We start from the raw sequence: 23277 nt of genomic DNA on the forward strand, positions 1-23277 counted from the left end.
AGTGAGTGGTACTGTACTGTACTGTACTGTACTGTACTGTACTGTACGGCCTGTTTGTGTTAGGCTGTGAAACAGTGACACCTGGAGGTGAACAAAACAAAGTTTCTGCCCGACAGCAACAATATGCTTATGCAGTGCATAAGAGGGTTCATTGTAGGAGACCAGACCGTTGGTGTGCAGGCAGGGCATTTCTCAAACCACCCCATACCCTCTCCCTACCCACCCCCCTTCCACTGCATGGACACGTGCAGGGTCCGCCCACTGACCACTTTCAACCTTGTGTAAAGAAAACCTAGTCAACAAACGACATTGTAAATGTCTTTATTTAGATGGCATCTTTAGATGGATGCCAGGTTTAATCTTTACCTGGTATCCTAAATGTGTTTATTCTCTCTGTACTACTCACATGATGAAAAAAAGAGTAACAAAAAAAGATAGCACTTCAAAGAAAAGAGGCTAAAGGTTAAACCTAGCTGTCTAAATGTAACATTCTTTGCATGTGGTCACATTTTGTTAATTACCAGGCAAGTGCACACATAGAGGGGCTTCAGCCCCTGCCCTCTCCTGAACTTAAATGAAGCATATTTGCGAAAAAGAGGAACTCACCAGCAGATCGAGGCATATCTATGTAATTACTGATGTATCAACTGATTGGCACTCACGTGCCTCTGACACTCGCTAATTATCTCATTGCAAAGCTGTGTTTCTTGTTGCTATATAATGAGTGTGTTTGGTGATGTGCTTCATTCTTGCCCTGATGAAGACCAGTTAATGGTCCAAACATGTTGTCAGTCGCCTTTTTAATTTAATAAAGGCCTCCCTCCTCTTTTTAACTTTATGAGTGCCCAGATCGTCTCTTTTTTTATCTGAAGCATATTTGCGTTGAAAGAATGTATCCTCTGTGTAGAAATCGTATGCTGCATCTTCAGTAGCTAAAGAATGTGGTGTTGTGCCCCGAAAATAGCTGATCTACAAGCTCGAGCTTGGAGATCCGTTATTACCATTTTTAAGGAAATGACTGCACGTCCCTGTTAATAACATAACATGATATGAACAAGTAATCAAAAACAAATACAAGGTACTATACATAATGATGTTGTCACAGAATAACACTAAATGCTGTATTTGCAGTAGGAAGTATCGGAACTAGAAGTAAGACGCTCTCTCACAGGGTCTGGAATCTGTAACTCCTCCTGTACTCATTGGCCCATGCGTGTCAAACCCCTCCCTCCATAAACTGCTGGCAGGTCCGTCTGGATTAATTGATGACCCCCAAAGAGATCAGATCTCGTTCCCCTCACCGAACACATTCAGTATTAGCCTCAACAAAAAATATCCCCAACCCCCGCTTGAAAAAAACGAAAAAAGACATCCGCGTGATCTGACCATTATAGCGCTGATGGATTTTTAGAGAAGAAAGAAGAGCGACACCAGCAAGTTACAAAACAAACAAACGTACAGTATGAATTTATTTGAGTAAATGGTGCACAAGATGTGAGTTTGTTTTGGTTTGATTTAGTCAATAACTTAAGTCAATAACGGTTTGCATTTTATTTATGCACAACATGCTGTCAGTGCTCGCTCGTTACACAAGAATCTTTAATAATAATTCAGGGCACTCAAGGTCGCCGTACAGGTTAAAAACAGTACAAGAAACACAGTTAAAAGCAGAACAAAACTAGGGCACAGCTTGCAGCAGAAGACACAGAGGTCACACAGAGTCATGGGCCTGCCTAAACAGGTGGGTTTTGACATGGTTGGATTGCCTGACCTCTGACCTCCTGGGGCAAAGGTCTGGGAATTTCATCCAGTTATGTGATATATGTAATGTAGGCCTATAGAAATCATGTTGCTGCGCCTGCTTGGACATTCAGCTTTATTATTACCATTACAGTCAAATTACTATAAAGAATCTAGGCTAAACTAAACCATACATAGGTCTACGATTATCTCCAATTTCTGTATAGTGTATGACTGAGGCAGCTCGATGTACAAGTACACCGTCTGGACATGACGGTAGTATGTCGGAGGGATTCAACCCCAATAAAACCTTTGATGCCGGGTGCCAAGCAACGAGGCATTTTCATGCAGTTGTATATTCTATTAGGGTCATGGCAACAGATGCTGCATCTTGAAAGATGCTGATCAATATGGAACCATAATGTTATGAAAAGCTTCGACAGGTCTTGTTTCTGCCAGAGACAATGTTTGTCCCAACGCTTTATTTATACTATACTTTAACCACTTAAACCCTATACTTGGTTGACCTATAGTGACTTTTCAGTTTTTGTTCTACATTCAATATGTTCGTTGTGCACTTGTAGATCTGCTATTTTCTGCTAAATATTCCCCCCACTTTACGGATGCTGGGGTTTAAGTGGTTAATGAAGGGTGCTTCATACTGTGACTGTTGGAGAAATGACCCCATGACTGTTTTGAAACTGAAACTCCTGTGACCCGGTAGCTATAAATAACTAGTTGTTTTCATATACACAGCCCTGCACAGCAGAGGAGAAAGTCTGCTGTACAGAAGAGGAGAAAGTCTGCACAAGAAACAGACTCATAGACAGTACAGTAAGAGTCTGGAATGAATGAGCAAAGAGACAAAAAGCCTTTGGAATCAGGCAGCGGATCAACAAAACAAGACAATGATGAGCAAGACAATGAGTTTAGAAAAGCAAGTTTAACCACTGACATGGAATTCACAAAGCAGCTCCCGGAGGAATTTGAAGAGACCTGGAGGAGAGAGAAAGAGAAGAGGAAAAGAGTGATCGAAGAGGGCGGCGAGGCCTTGGAACGGTCCGAATGCGAGCTGCGGTGGATCAAGGCTTACAATGACACCAGAATGGGACTGACGAAGAAGGAGAGATGGAAAACATCTGACGCTAACGATGACAAAAAGGTTCACGTGTGCAGCAGCCGAACCCATCCCAAAGAGGTGTTTGAGGCTTTGAGAGAGTTCAGGGACGCCTCCCTCCTCACTGACCTGACCCTGAGAACCGGGGACGGGAAGAGCTTCCACGTGCATTCCCCCGTCCTGGCTGCGGTCAGCTCCCTCATCAGGGAAAGAGTAGTGGAGGAGAGGGCAGCACAGATGGAGAGAAGTGCAGAAAGAAGAGACGTTGATGTGGTGCAGCAGGACACTGAGTCTCAGCGGTGGTCTGTGGTTCTGGGTCCCGAGGTGGACTCTGTGGGACTGACGGGCGTTCTGGAGTTTTCCTACACCGGGGCCATAGCGGCTTTAAACGCAAACACTCTGACCGCTGCAGACGCCCTTGGAGTTCCCAGAGTGATGGACCTGCAGTGCACCGAGGAGCTGGAGGCGAAGGAGAGCGGAAGACAGAGGAAGATCTCTGCTGAGGAGCAGATGAAGATCACTCTGCTGTCTATCAGAGACATGTGGATGGAGAAGGTGGCATGTGATGTCATTTTGGAGGCAGATGAGCTGGCGTCCTTTCTTGGTAAGGAACACAGACAGTCACATAATGTAACTTATTTGTTCTTGAATTTCTTACACCTTTTTAGGACAATGCAGATACAGTAGTTTTAATGTACCTATCCATGTAATAAGATTATAATGTAACAATGTGGTTTTAACAATAACAACCATATCGATAACAAATAATCAATAATGCTTGGATTTGACTCTTGTTTATTGTCAGTTCACTGACAGTGTGTTCCTTGGAGCACGGATCACAGTTTGTACGACAGAGCACGGATCACAGTTTGTTGTGGTGCACCCTATGGGCAGAAGTGAAAGCACTTTTGGAGGCTCTGTAGAGGCCCCGGAAAACATATTCCACTTTGACTCACAAGACCATTTTGTACTACCTCATTTGGTGCGTGCGTGGGAATTAATTGTTTCTTTAACAAAATTACATATGTAGCATTTGTGGCATGTCCTGAATCAATCAGCGTCTGTCAATCACAGGGCCCTGAGCACACAGGCGCTAATTGGCTAGATGAAAGTATCAATTTTCTCAATAGCTCTCGCTAACCTTTGACCTTTAACCTTCAGTATTACAAGCAGTTTTGCCCGTGTTGCCGAGGTTATTGCGCTGACAACACATCTTGAAGCGACATGTCAGCATGTTCAGGTTTCAGTACCCAGCTGCATTGGCTGGATTATTGCATGGTTGAAATATTCTCTCTCCCTCGCTCCCCCTACCTCTATCCCTGCCTCCCTCTCTCTCTAAATCTCTCCCTCTCTCTCTCTCTCTCTCTCTCTCTCTCTCTCTGTCTTGCGTGCCCTGATCAAGCTCTGGTCTGACCTTAGTTCTGGCCCATACTGCAGTGCTAGAAAGAATTATCCTTCTAACGCTATGGACCAGAGCTAGTCACTCACTCAGAGTCAGAATAGACACAGTTGCCTAACAATGCAGTCATACAGTCATCAGTCATGTCGAGTCCATACTGTATAAAGTATAAAGGCAGATTGTCTAGAGACAGACCCACAGATAAAACTTTATAAGGGGCGTGGTTCAGGGATAGAGTGGCCAGTAGAGCGGACGGATTGCAACCGTGAGGTTCCCAGTTCGATGCAGGCTCCCCCAGAGTTAGTGTCGAAGTGTCCTTGAGCAAGACACTGAACCCAAAATTGCTCCCGATGTGCAGGTTAGTAGCTTGCATGGTTTCCCCCGCCATCAGTGTACGAATGTGTGTGTGAATGCATGGGTGAATGTAATGCACAAGCTATGTCAAGCTCTTTGGATAGAAGTGCTATATCAAGGCACCATTTATAGAATAGATCAGTTTGTTGACGTTTGACTCTTGTCTATTGCCAGTTCATAGAGTTATCCTGGCTGCTAGCAGTGACTTCTTCAGAGGAATGTTCACAAGTGGGATGAGGGAGTCCAATCAGCCCCGTGTGAACCTACCCTTCCTGGCAGCTTCAGAGTTGGAGGCTCTGATTAACTGCACCTACAGCGGCACCCTCCCACTCAGCTGGGGCTGCGTCTTCGAGATCACCTGCACCGCGCTGCGGCTACAGTTCCAGTCGGCCCTATCGCTGTGCCTCGACTTTCTGTGGAGAGAAATGGACGCGGCGTCCTGCCTGGACGTGGCGTCCTTCGCCGAGGCCTACGGGATGACCGAGCTCCTGGAGGAGGCGGACGACTTTGTCCTGCGGAACTTCCGCGAGGTGTCGGCTGTGTCGAAGTTCCAGGACCTGCCGCACGAGAAGCTTCTGCACTTCGTCCGCCACGACGGCCTGTGCGTGTCTTCGGAGCTGCACGTGTTCCGGGCCATCGTGTCCTGGGTCGAGGCCGACCCGGAGCAGAGGCTCAGCCTGGCCGGTGAGCTGATGAGCGGCGTCCGTTTCCCCCTCATGACATTCCGTGAGTTTAAGGAGGTCCGGGCCGTCCAACTGCGCATGGAGTGCAACGGGAATAACGAAGAGTTGGAACTCTACGGCTTGGCAACGAGAGAGTTCTACTTTGGCGACGCCGAGGGCCCGGACCGGGGCCGCGTTCGACGGCCTAAAGACTCCCTGGTTGTGATCGGGGGAGACCAACTGAATACATATGATTTGGGCCCTGCACGCCTACCGAACGGGGAGCTGTGGCATGTCAACTCTGTGCGCAGCGGCACAGGGTTCATAAAGCAGGTTGAATGGAGGAAGCTGGGAGTGATGCCAGACAAGCCGAGGTTTAGGCACGGGGTGGGAGTGATGAATGGACAGCTATATGTGGTCGGCGGCTGTCACTTCTACACAAAGAATGACATCATGAAATCTGCCTACAGGTGAAAAACATTGTACATACAAGTCATACAAATTATTTTTTACCTGCTTTTGTTCCTAATTCTTTAGTGGCTGCAAGGATGGCAATGTTGGTCTGTTGTTTGCTCAATTGGTCATCGGACGTGTCCGTTATAAAATAATATATCTAAAAAATGATTGGCTGTTTTGTCAGGAATTTGATTTGCACCTTCATACTCCACTGATGATGAAGCCAGTTAATGTTGGTGACCCTGTGACCCCATGGCCTTTTCTGTAGCCCCACCCACCTTTAGGCCAAATATCAACTTTACCCACAAGATAATGATAATAAATTAAGTTGTCAGTTGTATTTATGTTCTGTTACATTTGGTGACCCAGTGTGGCCTTTCCTCTAGTGCCACCCACAGGCAGGCCAAAATGAAAACTTTGCATCCAAGATATTAGCGACCTAGTCTTATGATCCTATTTCAAACCCAGCTGGTTCACTCATCCACTGCACACCTCACACCAATATGTCAACACCAAGATATAGGGCTAGGCCCCTTCATTTTATTTTTCTACACATAATCATTATACACATATGCCACACCTGAATGTGTATGGAGCTGGAAGGTTAACTTGGCTCATATTCTCTTTAATTTCCTCCCTCACGCAACGCATGCACTCACGCACGCACGCACGCACACACACACACACACGCACACGCACACGCACACGCACACACAGATACGATCCAATGCAGGACAGCTGGAAGAGGCTGGCTGACATGCAGGACTACAGAAGTAACTTTCCTGTGGTAGTGCGAGGCGAGCGTCTTTATGCTATTGGAGGAGACACGGAGATCAGCACCAACATAGACAGTGTGGAGGTCTACAACCCTGACTCTGACAGCTGGAGGTAAGACCAGTTATACATCTGTCTAAACTAAACATCACACTGATCTCATATACTGCACTGTATCTAGTTTAGACAGAGTTTGAATATTTAGATTTCACAGTGGGTTTCATGACTCTGTTGTCTCTCTTACCAAACATATGATGTGACATGCTGAATGTACATGGAGCAAATGTATATGGTTCTGCATTGTACTGTTCATCAAGTGTGGGATCCCCATGTCTCTGCACAATGTTTATGACCCAACACTACATCTTTCTTTAAAACTGTTACATTCTGAGTTGCTGACCCTGGGAGCTGAGCTCCAAGATTTCCTATGCATTTGTGCAAATGGCAATAGTCTAGTCTATTCTACCCCACGAGATGAATTACTGCACAGCTAATGGTACAGGGATAAAAGAAAACACACATTGGTTCTGATGTTTGGATTTCAGCTATGTAAAAGCGCTGGACCAGGCCCTGAGTGGACATGCCGTGACGGTCCTGGACGGCGAGATCTTCATCTCAGGGGGGTTCAACTGTAAGTATGTGTGTCTGGTCTCCATGTTCCTCTACCACCCGGAGAGAGGAACCACCTACCTGGCGGACATGGCCCAGAACCGCGCCCAGCACTGCATGGAGGCACTGCGGGGACGCCTGTATGTGGCGGGCGGTGCGTGCAATCTGAGGGAGTTTTACACCGACCAGCTGGCCTGCGAGGTGTACGACCCAGCGAGCGACACCTGGACCTCTCTCACGCCAATGCCCGTGCCCCATGTCGGCGCGGCATCGGCCGTCCTGGAAGGGAAGATCTACGTACTGGGAGGTTACTCCCAGGAAGGCTATGCCGAGTCCGGACTGGTGCATCGGTATGATGCCGGTGCGCAAAGGTGGGAGACCTTGGGCAAGATGCCTGGAGCCATTGCTGACATCCGGGCCTGTCTGCTTACTCTGCCGAAGCACCTCAGACAATGACATTATCGACACAAGTTGGAAATGCATGCCCCACCCAGTTATTACCTGTGTCCCTTTTATTCTCCATATATGGAGTTCTTAGTCAGGCATGCCCAAATATGGAGTCTATGCATTGCAGATGTCACAACCTCATTGTGATGTCAGAACCACCAGTGTGATGTCAGAACAGGCCAGCTCCATATATAGAGATAAAGAGGTGATCAGGTCCCGAGCATGGGCAGAGGCTTTTGTGCTGGTTCTGGACAATCGGCTATCCGACAGACTCGACACCAGGCACTGCATTCCCTCTGGGGGTGTGGAACGCGTGTGTCCAATTTGAAGCCGTTGGGGCGACCGGTTCTCGAATTACGTGGATTACAGACGTGTGTACACACATACGTGTATACATACGTATACAGAGACTTGGTGCATTTATAGATTGATAGATTATATCGATATCATGAAAATCCTGAAATAGCATCTTTACCTGGTCATAATTGAGATGCATTGTGAGCTTGTAGATCAGCTATTTCAGCTATTTTTATCAAATTGAAAAATTAAAGGATATTATTGTGACAATATATTGAAGTATTTTGTGAAACATTGTGATTTTGTCTGGGCACCCAAGACTGCATTCAAATTCTGGTTACTTTTAATAGTGTGGTGGTTCAATGAAAAGTGTCATGGATTTTAAATAATACAATTTCTATCAACAATGCAGATTTGCTGCATAATATAGACATTTAACCCATTTAGACCTGAGAACGATTCTATAAAATGTCTTCTAAATCATGAGTTTTCAGAAAAACCTATGTTTCTATATTAGTTATGCTCAAACTATTTCATGTCAAGGACCCCAGAATTATATGTAATTGGCCGTGGATCTCAAAATATGCGGTTCCAGGGACCCCCCCAGAAGCAAAGATTTGAGTTCGCTCTGAAATATATATTCAAAGATTTGCACCACATTTTCACGATTCTTCAAAAATAGCAGATCTACAAGCTCGTATAGCAGCACTCGATGCCGCGCTATGAGCTTGTAGATAGATGTCCTAGGATTATGGCAATTTGTAGAGGATTACGGCGATTACGCCCTCCTAGTCCCAGGGCGGACACTCTAACCACAAGGCCACTGAGCTGGTTGGATGTTATCAGTAGATCAGTAATCTATGATGTCAGTACCATGATGCGAGTCATATACTTTGCCTATATTTGGGAAAGTTTTAATCCGACCTCCATTGACCTGAAATAATGTTCAGAGTATGTGTTGGTGTCAGGTTGCTATGACATCATTGACCTCTACAGCGGGCAAGAGACTGAACCGGAACTGCATATTTGGGCATGGCTGTTTCATAGTGACATCATAGTCACGACCTGGACATTTTAAACGGGACGCAGTGAGGTTTTGTTCGGATTATCCATTTTCTTGTTGAGGCACGTCATGGCTTTTACATTATATGCTCTTATCCAGGCATTCATTTTGTGTGTAAACGCTGTTGCTGTTTTGCATGAAGAGAGGTTTCTAAGTAAAGTCAGCTGGGGTGTGGACCAAAGTGTTGGAGGATTTGGTGATGAACCAGGCAACGGAGTTCAACTCATGAACCTTATCCGCTCAGTCCGAGTCATGAGAGCACCCTTGATGGCCGTGAACATCGTCTGTATCACTCTGCTGTTGCTGTTTGGATGAGTGAAGACGACAGGGCTGGAAGATATCGGATAAGACCAGCTGCTAACAGCAAAGAACCAGAAAGATGCAATTCTGGAAAAAGTGTGGTTGCCTCAATCGCTAATATAGGACCCTCCCACAAATCTTGCTAGTCAATTACAATGTCACGTGACCCATGTATGTGATCTTGTCTAAGTAATTTGGTAGGGATTTATCCCAACAAATGGTTATATTCTTTGCATTTGTGCCCCCTGAAAATTGAATTGCTTTTGGCTCTGTGTTGATTTAACCACCCGCAACATGTGTGATTCAAATTTGGGATGAATTGGACATTCTGTTCGTGATTTGTGGCATTTTTTGTCAAATAGGGCCCTCCCACTAACTTCGGACGATGATTACGGCCGAACGATATGGACTATCAAGATTCTGACTGTGCTGTTTTAATCGGAGAGCTCATCTGTACCACTTTTTGTGAGATTTGGACAAAATCTGTAGGTTTAAAAAGGATTAAAAAGTGTGTTTTGAAGAAAATTCAAAATTGCGGAGAATCTATCCTGATCCAAGTGGGCGTGGCCTATATGGGGAGATGTGTCATGAGCAAGGCCCCAGTGAGGCTCTTCAACGTTGAAGCACTGGGCCCTAGCTAGTGGTAAGAGGAGGGACTACAGGCGGACCCGTGGATTCATGACCGGGTTGCACTTCCGCATTTGACCACCAAAATGTGGTGGTCTGTATGTATGAATAAATACATAATTAATATCAATTATTGCGAACGCAGTGAGCACTTACTATGAGTGTGTCTGTCTGTCCCGCTATCCAAATATGGAGTGTGTTGCATCAGCAATCACTCAGCTCCATATATGGGCACAAAAGGGGCCAGGTCCACTCAGCTCCATATATGGGCACAAAAGGGGCCAGGTCCACATATACAGTAACAGCGGGACAGACAGACAGACATGATCTGCAGGGTCTCAGCTGCGTTCGCTTCCCGCGTTTGCGCGTCTTACTGCTGGTTAAACTATACAACATTTCTCTTAGCAAAATACAAGCACACCATTCCTGATGAAGCAGGTCGATTTGACATATGGCTCAATGCATGCCGCGTCAACTGTGGGACAAGTAGTGTAGCGTGCCAAACTTTGGGTTATTACTAATAATCATCATCATATCATACTATAATTCATGTCTGAATGTCTGTCTGTCTGAAACACTGTCATATAGCTCCTCATTGGCTGCACCAATCACTCCGACTTTTCACACAGGCATTGACCATATTCATTTAATTAATAAATTATTATTATTAATTAATTAAAATACCGAAAGTACTTCATTGTGAAGGTTGTTACCTGTGCTTTTATTTTGAAAGCTCTTTGTATTTAATGCGAGTCACTTCCTGTTAGCACCATTTTGATTTTTGATGCAGCAGTTCACAGAGATCACAGGCTGTTCAGAGCTATGAATCCCTATCCCATCTAACCCATTTGGAAGCATTTTAGAGGCAATGCCGTAAGTTATGGTGTTGTTTTTCAGTTATGTTAACTTTCTGTACAACTTTGTGACTTTTGTACATTTTGTAAGACCTGCTGTTTGCAGAGCATAGTAGCCTAGAGTGCACAGGTGTAGGGCTTTCTGCTAATTGCCTTGAGTGTGTGTTGTGTAGGTGATTAGCTACTCAATTGGTTTCTTTCTTTTTACTGAAATGTTTACAATGCTGTCAATTAAGAACACACCCTGAATGTTTGCATTGTTTTATATCTGCATGTTGATGAGGAAGAGCAACGGTAAATAGTCCAATCTTACTTAGTCTCTGTCTTCATTTGCTACGGTTTAACTCAGTGTTTGGTGACAGTTCCCTACACTGCATGAGAACACTACTGCTATTTGGGATGGATGGTTACCTTTGCAGAGTTTACTCACCAAATTAAACTGAATAAATGTTTAGTTAATAGTTATAAATGAATATGTGACTAAAGTGGCAAATAACCATCCCAAACAAACCCAGCATGAAGATAGGACACATTTTAAATGCACACAGATGATTATTTATTTGAAGGAAAATGCACAAAAGTATGTACTTTAATAAGACCCAAACAACCAAGACATTTTTATATATGGTGGTAACAGAGAAACTGCAGGATAAATTCAATATACTGTAGGCAAGGTCAATAGAGGGTATGTGTGTGCATAAAGTGAGTGACAAATCGTGTGGAAAAGTGAGTTTAACGTTGTTTAATGCTAGGACTTTTCTGTTTAAATGTATGGCCTGTCAAGGCCAGAAAGTAGTTTTTTGCCATTTGGTACGGTAGGCTTTCCCGCATAAATTCCGGGTATGATGATGATGTCACACACACAACTTCTATAAAGTCCAATTATAATACACTTGGCACAATACACACATACCCATGCATGATGCTAATGTTTCTAAAACAACGCACCCACTTACATACAGTGTGATGCTAGTGTTTTGAATATCATGTATGTACGGTATACCTTCTTTCACATACGCTAGGTGTATATCGTTGTGTTCTATTTAAACCGTTTCCTATGACTTTCCCTTTGCTTTCACTTCCTCTCTCACTGAATACTTCAAAACAATAGAGGAAAAAAAGAGAAAAGAAATTCACCCACTGCAAATTATTATACTGTACGTTTTATCTGCACTTGAAAAGCATTATTTTCTATACATAACTGTGATCAACTGTCTATAGCAGTGATTCTCAAACAAACAACCCCCATACAATTAAGATACTCGGCTGAGTAGTAAGATGTTAAACCATTAAAACCATTTGCCTGTTTGTTTGCCTAAACACACAAGGGCCTCCAACTTGAGAACCACTGGTCGATAGTACAGTTTGGTCTACAGTGGGTAGAGAAGGAAGCCACTGAAAGTAGTGTGGTGGTTCCAGTTGTCATACACCTGACCGTTTTGCCAACGTTTTATATGCACTCTGTCTCCAACATTAAGTGACAGAATCACTGTGTTACTTGTGCTGTCGTTGGCGTCGTTAGTCTTGCATTCATAAGTGCTGACTTGATCGACTCCATTCTTCGCCAGAATGGCCCCAGAAGCGTAGTTAGAGGTGTAGCCGAACGTCGTGAAGGTGAATTGGTATGCTCCCTTCAGAGGAGCAGTGAAGTAACCTGTAGACACCAGCAACATGGAATTATTATTACACACTCACCAGCATAGCCTCATCAGCACAGCCTTCGCCTTTGCAATGCATATTGCCCCAGGCAGATTAAAGTCTGGCCCCTCTTAATTGTGGGAGGACTACACGGCCGAAGTGGTGATGAGGGCCAAGCAGATTCGTCTGGAACCAAGCTATAACCAACCAGGGCCCAGTATTCAAATATGGGGTGGGAGCCGCGGGACATTGCAAAAAAACTGAGAGGGACCAGACTAATATCCACGCAGTGATAATAATATTGCTATGCGTGGGCGGTGTGGCTATCACCAGCACACATTGGCTAAGATAATTTTGCAAAGACAAATTGTTAAGACAATAGTCAGGAAAAATGTCATGATCTTGTCAGTACCTGTGATAGGGCTGTAAGCATTGCCAGTGTTGATGAAGACATTCTTGAACACAATGGTTGCTTGTTTTGCAGTGGGTCCATTGACGATACCAATCTTTCTTCCAAATGATGCAGAAAAGGCCACTTTCTGACCAGGACAATAGAGAGGGAGAGACATTATTTCAAGTTTGCTATTCACAGTGGTGGACTGTGGCAACGTACATTTACCTGAGTACTGTACTTTACCTGTATTTCTATCTTTGCTTTACTTTTGACTTTCACTCAATTTTCACTTTTCAATAGGCTTACTTAAGTATTTGTTAAAAGCATGTACTTTTATTATGTTTTTTCTTTTTTTTTTCTTTTTTTTCTTTCTTCCAGTAACTACACATTTAGAGGAACTTTTACTTAGTAGTAGTAGTAAACTAGTAATATTTGACCAGGGATATCTGGGGTTGAATACTTTGTCCAGCACTATTCATTAATCTGTTGTAACAGAGATTAGATTAGAGATTTCATTATTTGTAGGCTATAACTCTGATTTACCGCACGGGTTTGCAACTGCAGACTGCAGAGTTGTCCAGCTCAAGAGGACCAGGATGGTGATCCATATCTTTGCCATCATCAGGATGTCCTTTATGCACCTCTTTGGTTGCAGTGGTTACTGGTTACTCTAAAGAGAGAGCATCTAATAGGCATCATATAAGGGTAGGCCTATATATAGGTAGCCAAAACCTGCCACCCATGACAACAGGGAGGATGACAATTGATGGGTCATCCCCTCGTGTATCAGTTAAAAATCTGCAGCTTGACAGATGCATTCAAGGAATTAAAGAGATAAACTACCTTCATCAACATCATCGTCCTAAACAAGGAAACAATCTTTTAGTTTATCCCTGCACCACATTGTTGCACTTGCCGGTATCACTAAGAAACCAGTCTTTTAATGAGGAACTCACTTTTCATTTAAACCATTCATTGTCGTCTTGACTGTCCCAGTTAGGTGATTCAGTAACAGACTGTCTCCAAGAAGACACATGTGCTGTGTTATTTTTCTTTAAACTTTAACTTTTCTTGGAAAGTATTGCAATGACAGATTGTTTCAGAAGAATGATGCTGTGAGCCCATATTGACGAGGTCCGTGGAGAATACACAGTATTAAATTAAAGTTCAAGGTGTTTATTTTTATTTTCTCATGTGTTATAGGCAGTACAATTCTAATTTCTTCAAGGTTCTAAATAGTGCATAGTTACCTAGACAGTTTGTACAATCTAATAAAAACATGTCCATGTCCATAATGAATGTGTCATGTGCGGAACCTACCGAGGCAGACAGAGGCAGACTCTCCTCACTACTCCTACCCACCTATGAGCACCCATTCTGGGCATAGAAACCACAGGAAAAAAGCAGATCAAACCCACCTCATGTGGCCCTCTTAACTAATGATAACTATAGTGACTTCATTAATTAGCACGAATTCATTATGAATTCATAATGAATCAATGTATGAATTATTCATTAAATAAGTGTTAATTATGAGGTGTTGCCGAAACATTACTACTGCCTATTGGTGTTGAACCAATAGAAATGACTAAAGGAACACTAGGTTTTGAACCTAATTTTTTGTTTGTTTCTGTTTTCTCTTGTTCTTATGTTTTTGTCATACATGTCCTAATGCTGCATGTGTACTGTGAAATACTGTGACTTTATCTTACAGACTACTTGGTTTGTTTGCTTTGGAATTATTAAGTATTTTACAATCCAATAGTAATTCAGTACTTGTAACAAATTTGACAGAGCATCTTTCACTTGTATTAGAGTAACTCAGCACAAAAGGTTCAGAAACGTAACTTTGGTCCATTATTTCTCCACTTTAACGATACCAATTGGCATTGTATTTTATATCATGTTAATCGTTGATTAGTCACTGTTACAACGAGATACAGCTTGTAAGGAATAGGTGTTCGTGGAATGAGCAACACTTCTAAACGTGTGGGTTGCAACCCCAAAATAATTGCCAAAATGGCAAATAGTTGGTATTCAACCCTTGCTTTGAGTTACAGTACTTTGATTGCACTCTCCCACAGTAATAAGGAAAAAACAACGCATATTGGCCATTTTTACACTTTTTAACTATTCATTTTACACTCGGTGTTGGGGAACTCAGTAGCGTCTGGAAGATCCATACATAGCCACAAAAGCTTGGTATATGGTATGGGGCAGTATCTCTCTCACAGGCAAGACAGAACTAACTTCCTGCATTTCTTTAGCATTGTCGCTCGGTTTGTCTGCAAGACACAAGTCTGCAACAGACTGAGGAGTTAACTTTGCCATCATCAGGATGTCCTTTATGCACCTGTTTGGTTGCAGTGGTTACGACTATAAGACAGTAATAGGCATCATAATTAACGGTACGTTTTTATATTCTGTACAGATACCCAAACCTAGCTGCCTGACAGCCCTGATAGTCCTGCAAGGAGGAGGATGATGGGACATTCACCCATGTACTGTACCAGGAAATTAATAATGTCGGGGGAGAAACCACCTCCTGCTGGATGCTTGCCACCCTGGAATCTCTTCCGTGTGAGTCTCCTTCAGTATACAGTAGGTAGCCAAAACCTGCCACCCATGACAACAGGGAGGATGATAATTGATGGGGCAATCTCTCGTGTATCAGGAAATGCATATTGTTTGTTGCTGTTGGCTCACTTGGGTGGAAACCTCATATGTCCAAAACTGTTACTTTTCAGGATCTACGAGCTGAAAACAACTTACTGTGTTTTATTGTAGATGAGCTATTTTTGTACTTCTGTGACTTTGTAGAATGATGAACGGCATTTGTTTACAAAAAGAAACTCATAAAAAGTTTAATTATGGAGATATGAGGTTTCTACCCGACAGAAACATTATAATAGATAATCTTTCACTATGGTGTATCACCCAGTCGAACAGGTTCAAGCAGCACCCAACTTTGCACGCAGAAGAAATACACTCCAGATTTATTTTTCTTTTGACCAATCCATCAATGATACCTCAACTATTATAATGTTATTTAATATAGTAAACTGAATTCATTATCGCAGAATATAAATAATTTACGTTAGTGAACAATGAGGAATTCTGAAGAGAGAAAACGCAGAACTAACTTCCTGCATTTCTTTAGCATTGTCGCTCCGTTTGTCTGCAAGACACAAGTCTGCATGCAGACTGAGGAGTTGACTTTGCCATCATCAGTTACCGGTATGTCCTTTATGCACCTGTTTGGTTGCAGTGGTTACTCTATAAGACAGTAATAGGCATCATACTTAAGGGTACGCTTTTATATTCTGTACCGACATTCACCCATGTACCAGGAAATTAATAGTGTTGTCGGGGGGAAACCACCTCCTGCTGGATGCTTGCCACCTTGGAATCTCTTCCGTGTGAGCCTCCTTCAGTAAAGATGGGAGATTGTAGGCTCCACCTGGGCAACCTGGGGTAGGCTACTTAAGACTGTAGACTAATCCACAGAGGGGTGCCCTGGGCGCAGCCATTCTGCTGAGGTGTACCAGCTCAGCTTTACACCTCAGCACTGAATAGCTACACCAGGCGTACAGGGCACGGCTCCATGGACAAACCATGTTTAATGCATGTATAGAAGAATGTTACTTGGGGAAGAATAACCTCCCATCAGTGTTAAGTTTGTCGACTAATACTATGACAAAAAAGGCTCGTCGACTACCTTTTTTCACTGACGAAAATTAAATGGAAACTAAATTAAAACTAAGCGATGATGACTAAAACTAAGACAAAATATATAAACAATTTTGTCAACAAATAAAAACTAGACTAAAATGTTAGGAAGGGACTAGTGGACAAGAGATCCAGTAGAAGTCATTTTATGCTGAAAATAGCAGACTCGTTGTGAGCTTGTAGACTATCTATTTTCAGCAAGTGTAAAATCAGTCATTAGGACGGCATCAAGACCCGCCAAAATACATTTTAGTTGACTAAAACAACTGTACATTTAGTAGACTAAAATCTCATGATATTTAGTCGAAACACAAAAACATTCCAGGTGACTAAAATGTGACTAAAACTAAATAAACTATTCAAGAGACTATGACTAAACTAAAACAATTGCTGTAAAAATCAACACTGCATCCCATCCATCTTTATTGTCCTCGCCTATGTCCTGATCCTATGATGTTTTGAGAAAATGCTGTCATATCCACATTTCACAGGTTAATCGGGAGGGGAATTAAGACATTGTGTCACTAACTAAGTACAATCCTGTATACATAACATTAGCCTTATACCTTTGGGGAATCTGGTGTGTAGCTGACTGGTGGAAGGATGCAAAGGTGCCCTCATTATGTAAAGTTTAAAAGATTGTATGCCAAAATTATAGAAAATGCTCCATCTACAATTGAGACGTCTCTCGCAACTGCAATTTTTTTTTTAATATGACTCTTAATACTTCAGTGGTGTCACTTCCTTCTATAGATTGAAAGTGTTGACCTTTTGACTGTCTACTTGATTACCTTCCCTCAGGAGATTCTCAGTGTACATGTTTAATTTTTCTGTACATCCAGCTGTCTTTCCATTTAATTCAGTTTGTTCTCAAGGTAAGCGATTTCATCCACCTGTGTTCAGTTTTTTTCCATAGCCTTTTTAGTCTATGTCCATCTCTTTGTTTTTTTATTTTTTATTGCGAACGCAGTGATTTCGAACGCAGTGAGCACTTACTATGAGACCTAGCAGATCATGTCTGTCTGTCTGTGTGTCTGTGTGTCCGTGTGTCCCCCCTTTGTGCCCATATATGGAGCTGAGTGATTTGTTTGTGATTGATGCAACACACTCCATATTTGGACGTATAGCTGCTTTGGGGACTCCTTATATGGTTATGGCTAAGTTAAAAACTTAACTTAAAAATAACTTCACTTAAAAAAATAACTTAAAAATAAATCTTAAAAAAACCCAAATATGTATGAGCTGCGTTCGCTTCCCGCGTTTGCGCGTCTTACTGGTTATTAATAATTTTTATCCCACGATTTTGTAACCCATTTTTCACCCCTGTGTCAATTATCTAATGTGATCCTGGGCTTTACACACCCTCCGCCAACCTGGGGAGAGCAACAGACTTGAACTCATGCTTCCTTCATGCATGAGTGTCCAAGTTGCTCCATTCACCTGACAGTGGGAATTTTTCTTTGGAAGGAACACGTTCCAACCAGTTCCTTTCCTCTCCATCAGGCGCCCCGGCTGGCCAGGGGGAGGTAGTTTAGAGACCAGGATTACATCTCTTTGTTTTTAATGCAACAGTCTTTTCAAAAAGGTTAAAGGACAAGGTCACAATTGAGAACAAGAGATGTTGATGCAAGCTGCACTCACATGTGCCTTCATATTCAAAGCATATATTTCAAGGTTCTCAATAGTGCATAGTAGTTACCTAGACAGTTTGTAGGCTACAATTTAATAAAAACATGTCCATGTCCATAATGAATGTGTTATGTGCAGAACCTCACCACCAGAGGCCGACTCTCCTCACTCCTACCCACCTATGAGCACCTATGGGCATAGAAACCGCAGTAAAAAAGATTAAACCCACCTCATGTGGCCCTCTTAACTAATGATAACTATAGTGACTTCATTAATATATTGTCTGTCGGGAGGAAACCTCATGTCAGGAGTCAAATTCGAAATTATCAAAAGTATAGCAGATCTACAAGCACAAAACGTGTTGCCTTGCACAGAGTTTCGAGCTTGTAGATCTGCTACTTTTGATGTGTTTGTGTGACACTGTATTAACTAGAACTGCACTCTGCCGAGTGCATACTTGCTTGTTGCACACTAGTAGGCCATAAATGGCCTACTAGTGCGCAAGCAGAGCGCGCAAGTACTTTCGACCGCTGGAAACTATCACATCTCAGTATCTCTGTGAAGGAACGTTTGAAATGTATAATCATTACGTGTAACTATTTGCTACCTAACTACTTTTTTACAGAAAAATGAATCATTGATATGTGATGAAAAAAAAGGTATATAAACTGGTATATAAACTAAAATATATTATACAGTATAATTATTTTATTACTTATTGTAAATTGTCAATTGTTTTAAATGTATTTCATTTTGTACTATAGTGATATTAATACTAAATCATGATCAGAGTAATATGTGTCTCTAACTTCAATTTCTGTAATAATACTTTCAAATTTGTTGAAATATACATGATCTAAAATACTTCCGAAATCTGTAGTTGGATTTGTATCTCAGTGATGACGTAAGAGAAATGGTCATCTGTGTAATCTGGTCCCACCAGATACCACATTACGTCATCGTTGAGAGCTGGGACCAGAGTACACGGTGTGTATATGTATGACTAGCTCTCAGTGATGACGTAAGAGATATGGTCATCTGTGTAGTCTGGTCCCAGCAGACCAGGCACAGATTTACAAATTACAAATCACATTACAACTACATACAGAGTATGTAGTTGTAATTTGATTAGCAGTATACTGTGGTTACTTGGTTCAAAAAAGTGAAGCCAAGTTTTTTTCAACCGTAAGTCTGTGCCTGGTTTGCTGGGACCAGTTACAACATTACGTCATCGTTGAGAACTGGGACCAGAGTACATGGTGTGTATATGACGTAATGTTGTAACTTGTAACTAGTCCCAGCAAACCAGGCACAGACTTACGGTTGAAGAAAACTTGGCTTCACTTCGAAGAGACCAAGCGAAATGATTACTTGCGCGCTCTGCTTGCGCAAGTAATAAGGTTCTGCGTTAAATGATGGTTAAATGACAAAAACAATCACACCCGTGTGAAGTGAGGGGCGCTCTTATCATCATACATCATGTCATTCCGGCCAATGACAGTTTGCGTTCTCACCTTCGTCTTCAATGTTTATGCAATGTTTGTGTTTACACAACTGGCCATTCATTGTGAATGGCATTCAATGTTTGTGTTAGGACAATGTTTGTGTTTACACAAACACTCAAAACTGACCATTCATTGTCAATGGCATTCAATGTTTTGTGTTAGGACAGACCCTCAAAGCTGGACGGACATAGGAGGGGCTATCGGCCCTCAAAAACAAAACAAAAAACCCTTTGGAATATGGAGATAAGAGGTTTCTGCCCGAAAGCGACGATATTTAGGTTCAGGTGATGACATCAAACATAACACGTCATCACGCACGCCATATATATCCACCAGAACCCTGACCATAATAGGCATTCCTGCTTCCCTATCACATAATGTGAGGAGGTTTTTTGAACAAATATGTCTGGACAGATAATGGACGGAACCAGTGTCGGGGAGGTGGCACTCGTCACTTCGATGGCCCCGCTGTGCCTCGTCATGAGAGGACTGCTGCTCATTCTGTGTCATCGGCGCAAAGAATCCGCGCCACTACCGTCCCCGTGGATCCGTCACCTCCTCTTAGACTTCTGTGTGACCGTCATGCCCCTTGTTCTGTCGTACACCATCCTCAGTGATGATCTACACCCGGTCATCATGCTCACGGTATTAGTTTTGGCGTGTCTGTCCTTCTACATCTACCACGGCAGTGGTAGTGGTCGTCATCTCCAGAAGACCACGAGGAGCTTTCTTCACAGTCGTGTTCAGAGCCAAAACCGGGTTCCCTTTGTGACCTCCTTCCGAGCGCTGGTGAACGTGAAGACGGCCATAAGCATCCTGGCTGTGGATTTCCGTGTGTTCCCCCGAAGATTCGCTAAAACGAAAACTTACGGAACGGGCCTCATGGACGTCGGCGTGGGAGCTTATATCCTGGCCAATGCTTTGGTGAGTCCCGAGGCCCGGCGGAGACGGGAGGATCCACCCGGGTACCAAAGGGATGCGCTCAGGAAGCAGCTGTCGTCTGTCTGGCCGCTCGTTGCTCTCGGCTTGGGAAGGCTGGTGAGCGTCAAGATGGCCGACTACCACGTGGACGTAACAGAATACGGTCTTCACTGGAACTTCTTCTTTACTCTAGCAGTGGTCAGAGTCTTGGCCTCTCTGCTTTTCACGTTGTTCCCGGTCAACAAGTCGTGGCTGGTCGCCGTTTTGTTGTGTGTATTTTATCAGTTTGCCCTGGAGACGTCGGCTCTGCAATCGTTCATTATCGATAACGACTGCGAATGGACACAGGGCTTTCTTTATGCCAATAAGGAAGGCATCTTCTCCATCACCGGGTACCTCGTCATATACATGGCGGGAGTTCAGATCGGGCTCTATGTCATGCGACCGAGAACACGAGTGAAGGAATGGCTTGAAGTAATGGCTTCCTTCCTGTTCGGAAGTTGTGTGCTGTATTGTGCGCTGCACGTGTGTCAGATGACCTTTGAGCCGGTGTCCCGTCGGATGGCGAACGCACCATTCTGTGTTTGGATTGGCGCTCAATGCTTGTTCTTCATGGCCTGCCTTGGCACAGCCGATATTATTTTGCTTTACATGCAAAGCCTATCGGCCTGTTACTGCGTGCCGTCCTCGTGGAATCCACACAGCAAAGACAAAATGAGAATAAGCAACGTTGTGGAAGGACGTTGTCTTCTCCAAGCTGTCAATAGGAACCCACTGTTGTTCTTCGTGCTAGCAAACGTAATGACCGGTCTGATAAATGTGACGGTCGACACATTCAACATCGGTCGTTACCTCTCAGTATGTCTGCTGTTAACATACATGTTCATAAATTGTTGTGTGATGCAAATGTTACATATCTATGGAGTGACTGTAAAATTCTGGTGAAAGTGCTTTCCCCATCAAAAGGTGGTGCCTTTCACTGTCACTCAATATATATTTTGTGTGTGTGTGTGTGTGTGTGTGTGTGTGTGTGTGTGTGTGTGTGTGTGTGTGTGTGTGTGTGTGTGTGTGTGTGTGTGTGTGTGTGTGTGTGTGTGTGTGTGTGTGTGTGTGTGTGTGTGTGTGTGTGTGTGTGTGTGTGTGTGTGTGTGTGTGTGAGAGGGGAATGGTTTGGTGGAAGGAATAGTGTGCGTCACAGACACCGCTAGTGTTGATTTTGACATCAATCCAACAACAACAACAAACTACTCTTAGATGAAAAATAATAATCTGGGCATCAAGAGTTGCTTTACCGACCCTTGTGCCCATTCCTATTATGTCAACTCTGGCTGGGAGAACATCACCATGGTGATTATTGTTGTTGTTTGAGTTGATATGATTTTGACCTGAGCGTAAATGATTCTCAACGTTTTGGATTTCAAACACTTTGCACACGAGATGCATTATATACTTTACCCAATTGATACTTTTGTATTTCTTTTCATCTCTTATATTTAACATAACTTCCAACTCCCTTTTACTCTTCTCTATTTCCACCATCATTTGTTGGACTTGAGCGTCGTGCCCGGCCCCAGCAGTCCGACACGGGCCATCATCTGCTCGTACACCGTCCAGGCCATGGTGGCCATCATGGCTCGCCTCAGAGAGCGTGGAACCACGCCGCAGAAGAATCCTCTTAGGCCACGTTCGGCGTGGACGAGCCGCACCGTGTCCGCCATGGTCCTGTACAGCCGCGGGTTCACCTGCATGTGCGTCTTCACCACATCGGCGGGCTGGGTGACCAGCGAGGCCGACACCCCGGCCGCCAGGCCGCAGCCGAACTGAGCCAGCGGCCAGTAGGCCGTCTGGCCCACCTCCCCCGGCGGCAGCAGAGCTCTGGCCTGGCTGTAGAACATGAGGTAGAGGCCGGAGAAGGGAGCGTCTCTGAGCAGGGTAGCTGTCAGGCCGGAGAACAGAGCCGCGGCTCCCTCGGTGCGGTAGACGCTCCGCAGAGCCCCACGCACGCTGCTGTAGTCGTCGTACCTGCCGCTCTCGCAGCGGGCCTTGACGACGGTGAGGGGCAGGAGGAAGACCCCGGCGGCCACGCGGGCCCCGGCCCCCAGCAGCACGGCGTCCGCGGCCCCCAGGGGCCTCTCCCCCTCCTGCCCCTGGAAGAAGAAGCTCCGCCTCAGCCAGTCGTAGACGCCGAAGTAGATTCCCACCCCGGGGACAGTCCTCGCCAAAGATGGCGCCACCCCCTTCCACAGTCCCGGCAGCTTCTCGGTTTGCGCGACCCTCAGGAACATGGAGACCATCCCCAGCCTGGCTGGTGCTGCGGGAGGCTGTGTGCCGCCCTGCAGGGTCTGCTGCTGCGTCTGCAGCCGGGTCTTCACCAGGTCCAGCGGCTGGAAGAGCAGCGTGGAGCAGGCTCCGCTGAGAGAGCCGCAGATGAAGGCTTTGATGACGGGGTGAGTCTGTAGGAGCTCCATGCTTCAAGGGTCAAAGATCAGACATCATCCTGTCTCCTTCTTTGATAGGTCTGTTCTGTGATGTGACGTGACCAGCCGTGCCCATATATGGTTATATGGATGGAACTAGTTTCTTTTGCCTATTGAGTACCCGGTAGCATAAAGCTTTGGATCAAACCTGTTATCGAGCATGACGTCATGCTTAAAAAATCAGGACAAGAGGCGATGAATAAATCAATCTAATCACCCATGCTGGCACAAACATGTCGGTCTAAAAGTTTATTTAAATTTTTAAATACTTGCCAACCAGCACTG

The 23277-nt window shown here is 44.1% G+C and overlaps 5 protein-coding genes across 5 annotated transcripts; 3 read left to right on the forward strand and 2 right to left on the reverse strand.

Moving 5' to 3' along the window:
- The first annotated feature begins 2540 nt into the window (after nt 1-2540).
- LOC308335031 (kelch-like protein 33) lies at nt 2541-7908 on the forward strand. Its single transcript, XM_080791984.1, has 4 exons — nt 2541-3461; nt 4785-5742; nt 6446-6616; nt 7048-7908. Exons 1-4 carry the CDS (start codon nt 2588-2590, stop codon nt 7565-7567), a joined length of 2523 nt encoding a protein of 840 aa, XP_080648110.1. The 5' UTR covers nt 2541-2587; the 3' UTR covers nt 7568-7908.
- An 841-nt stretch (nt 7909-8749) lies between these two features.
- On the forward strand, nt 8750-9446 carry LOC308335155 (immediate early response 3-interacting protein 1-like). Its single transcript, XM_080792158.1, has one exon. The coding sequence runs from the start codon at nt 8988-8990 to the stop codon at nt 9231-9233; it is 246 nt and encodes an 81-aa protein (XP_080648284.1). The 5' UTR covers nt 8750-8987; the 3' UTR covers nt 9234-9446.
- A 2623-nt stretch (nt 9447-12069) lies between these two features.
- cbln11 (cerebellin 11) lies at nt 12070-13589 on the reverse strand (the record flags this gene model as incomplete). The annotated part of the gene is made up of 3 exons (XM_080792218.1): nt 12070-12353; nt 12750-12876; nt 13575-13589. 3 exons carry the CDS (start codon nt 13587-13589, stop codon nt 12070-12072), a joined length of 426 nt encoding a protein of 141 aa, XP_080648344.1.
- Nucleotides 13590-19996: 6407 nt separating this feature from the next.
- On the forward strand, nt 19997-21460 carry LOC308335207 (phosphatidylinositol-glycan biosynthesis class W protein-like; the record flags this gene model as incomplete). Its single annotated transcript, XM_080792219.1, has 1 exon — nt 19997-21460. The coding sequence occupies one exon, from the start codon at nt 19997-19999 to the stop codon at nt 21458-21460; it is 1464 nt and encodes a 487-aa protein (XP_080648345.1).
- Nucleotides 21461-22053: 593 nt separating this feature from the next.
- Nucleotides 22054-22983, reverse strand: LOC308335208 (mitochondrial glycine transporter A-like; the record flags this gene model as incomplete). The annotated part of the gene is made up of 1 exon (XM_080792220.1): nt 22054-22983. One exon carries the CDS (start codon nt 22981-22983, stop codon nt 22054-22056), a length of 930 nt encoding a protein of 309 aa, XP_080648346.1.
- Nucleotides 22984-23277: the final 294 nt, after the last annotated feature.

The sequence above is a fragment of the Protomyctophum bolini genome, assembly GCF_963924005.1.
Source record: "Protomyctophum bolini genome assembly, chromosome: 20".
Lineage (NCBI taxonomy): Eukaryota > Metazoa > Chordata > Actinopteri > Myctophiformes > Myctophidae > Protomyctophum > Protomyctophum bolini.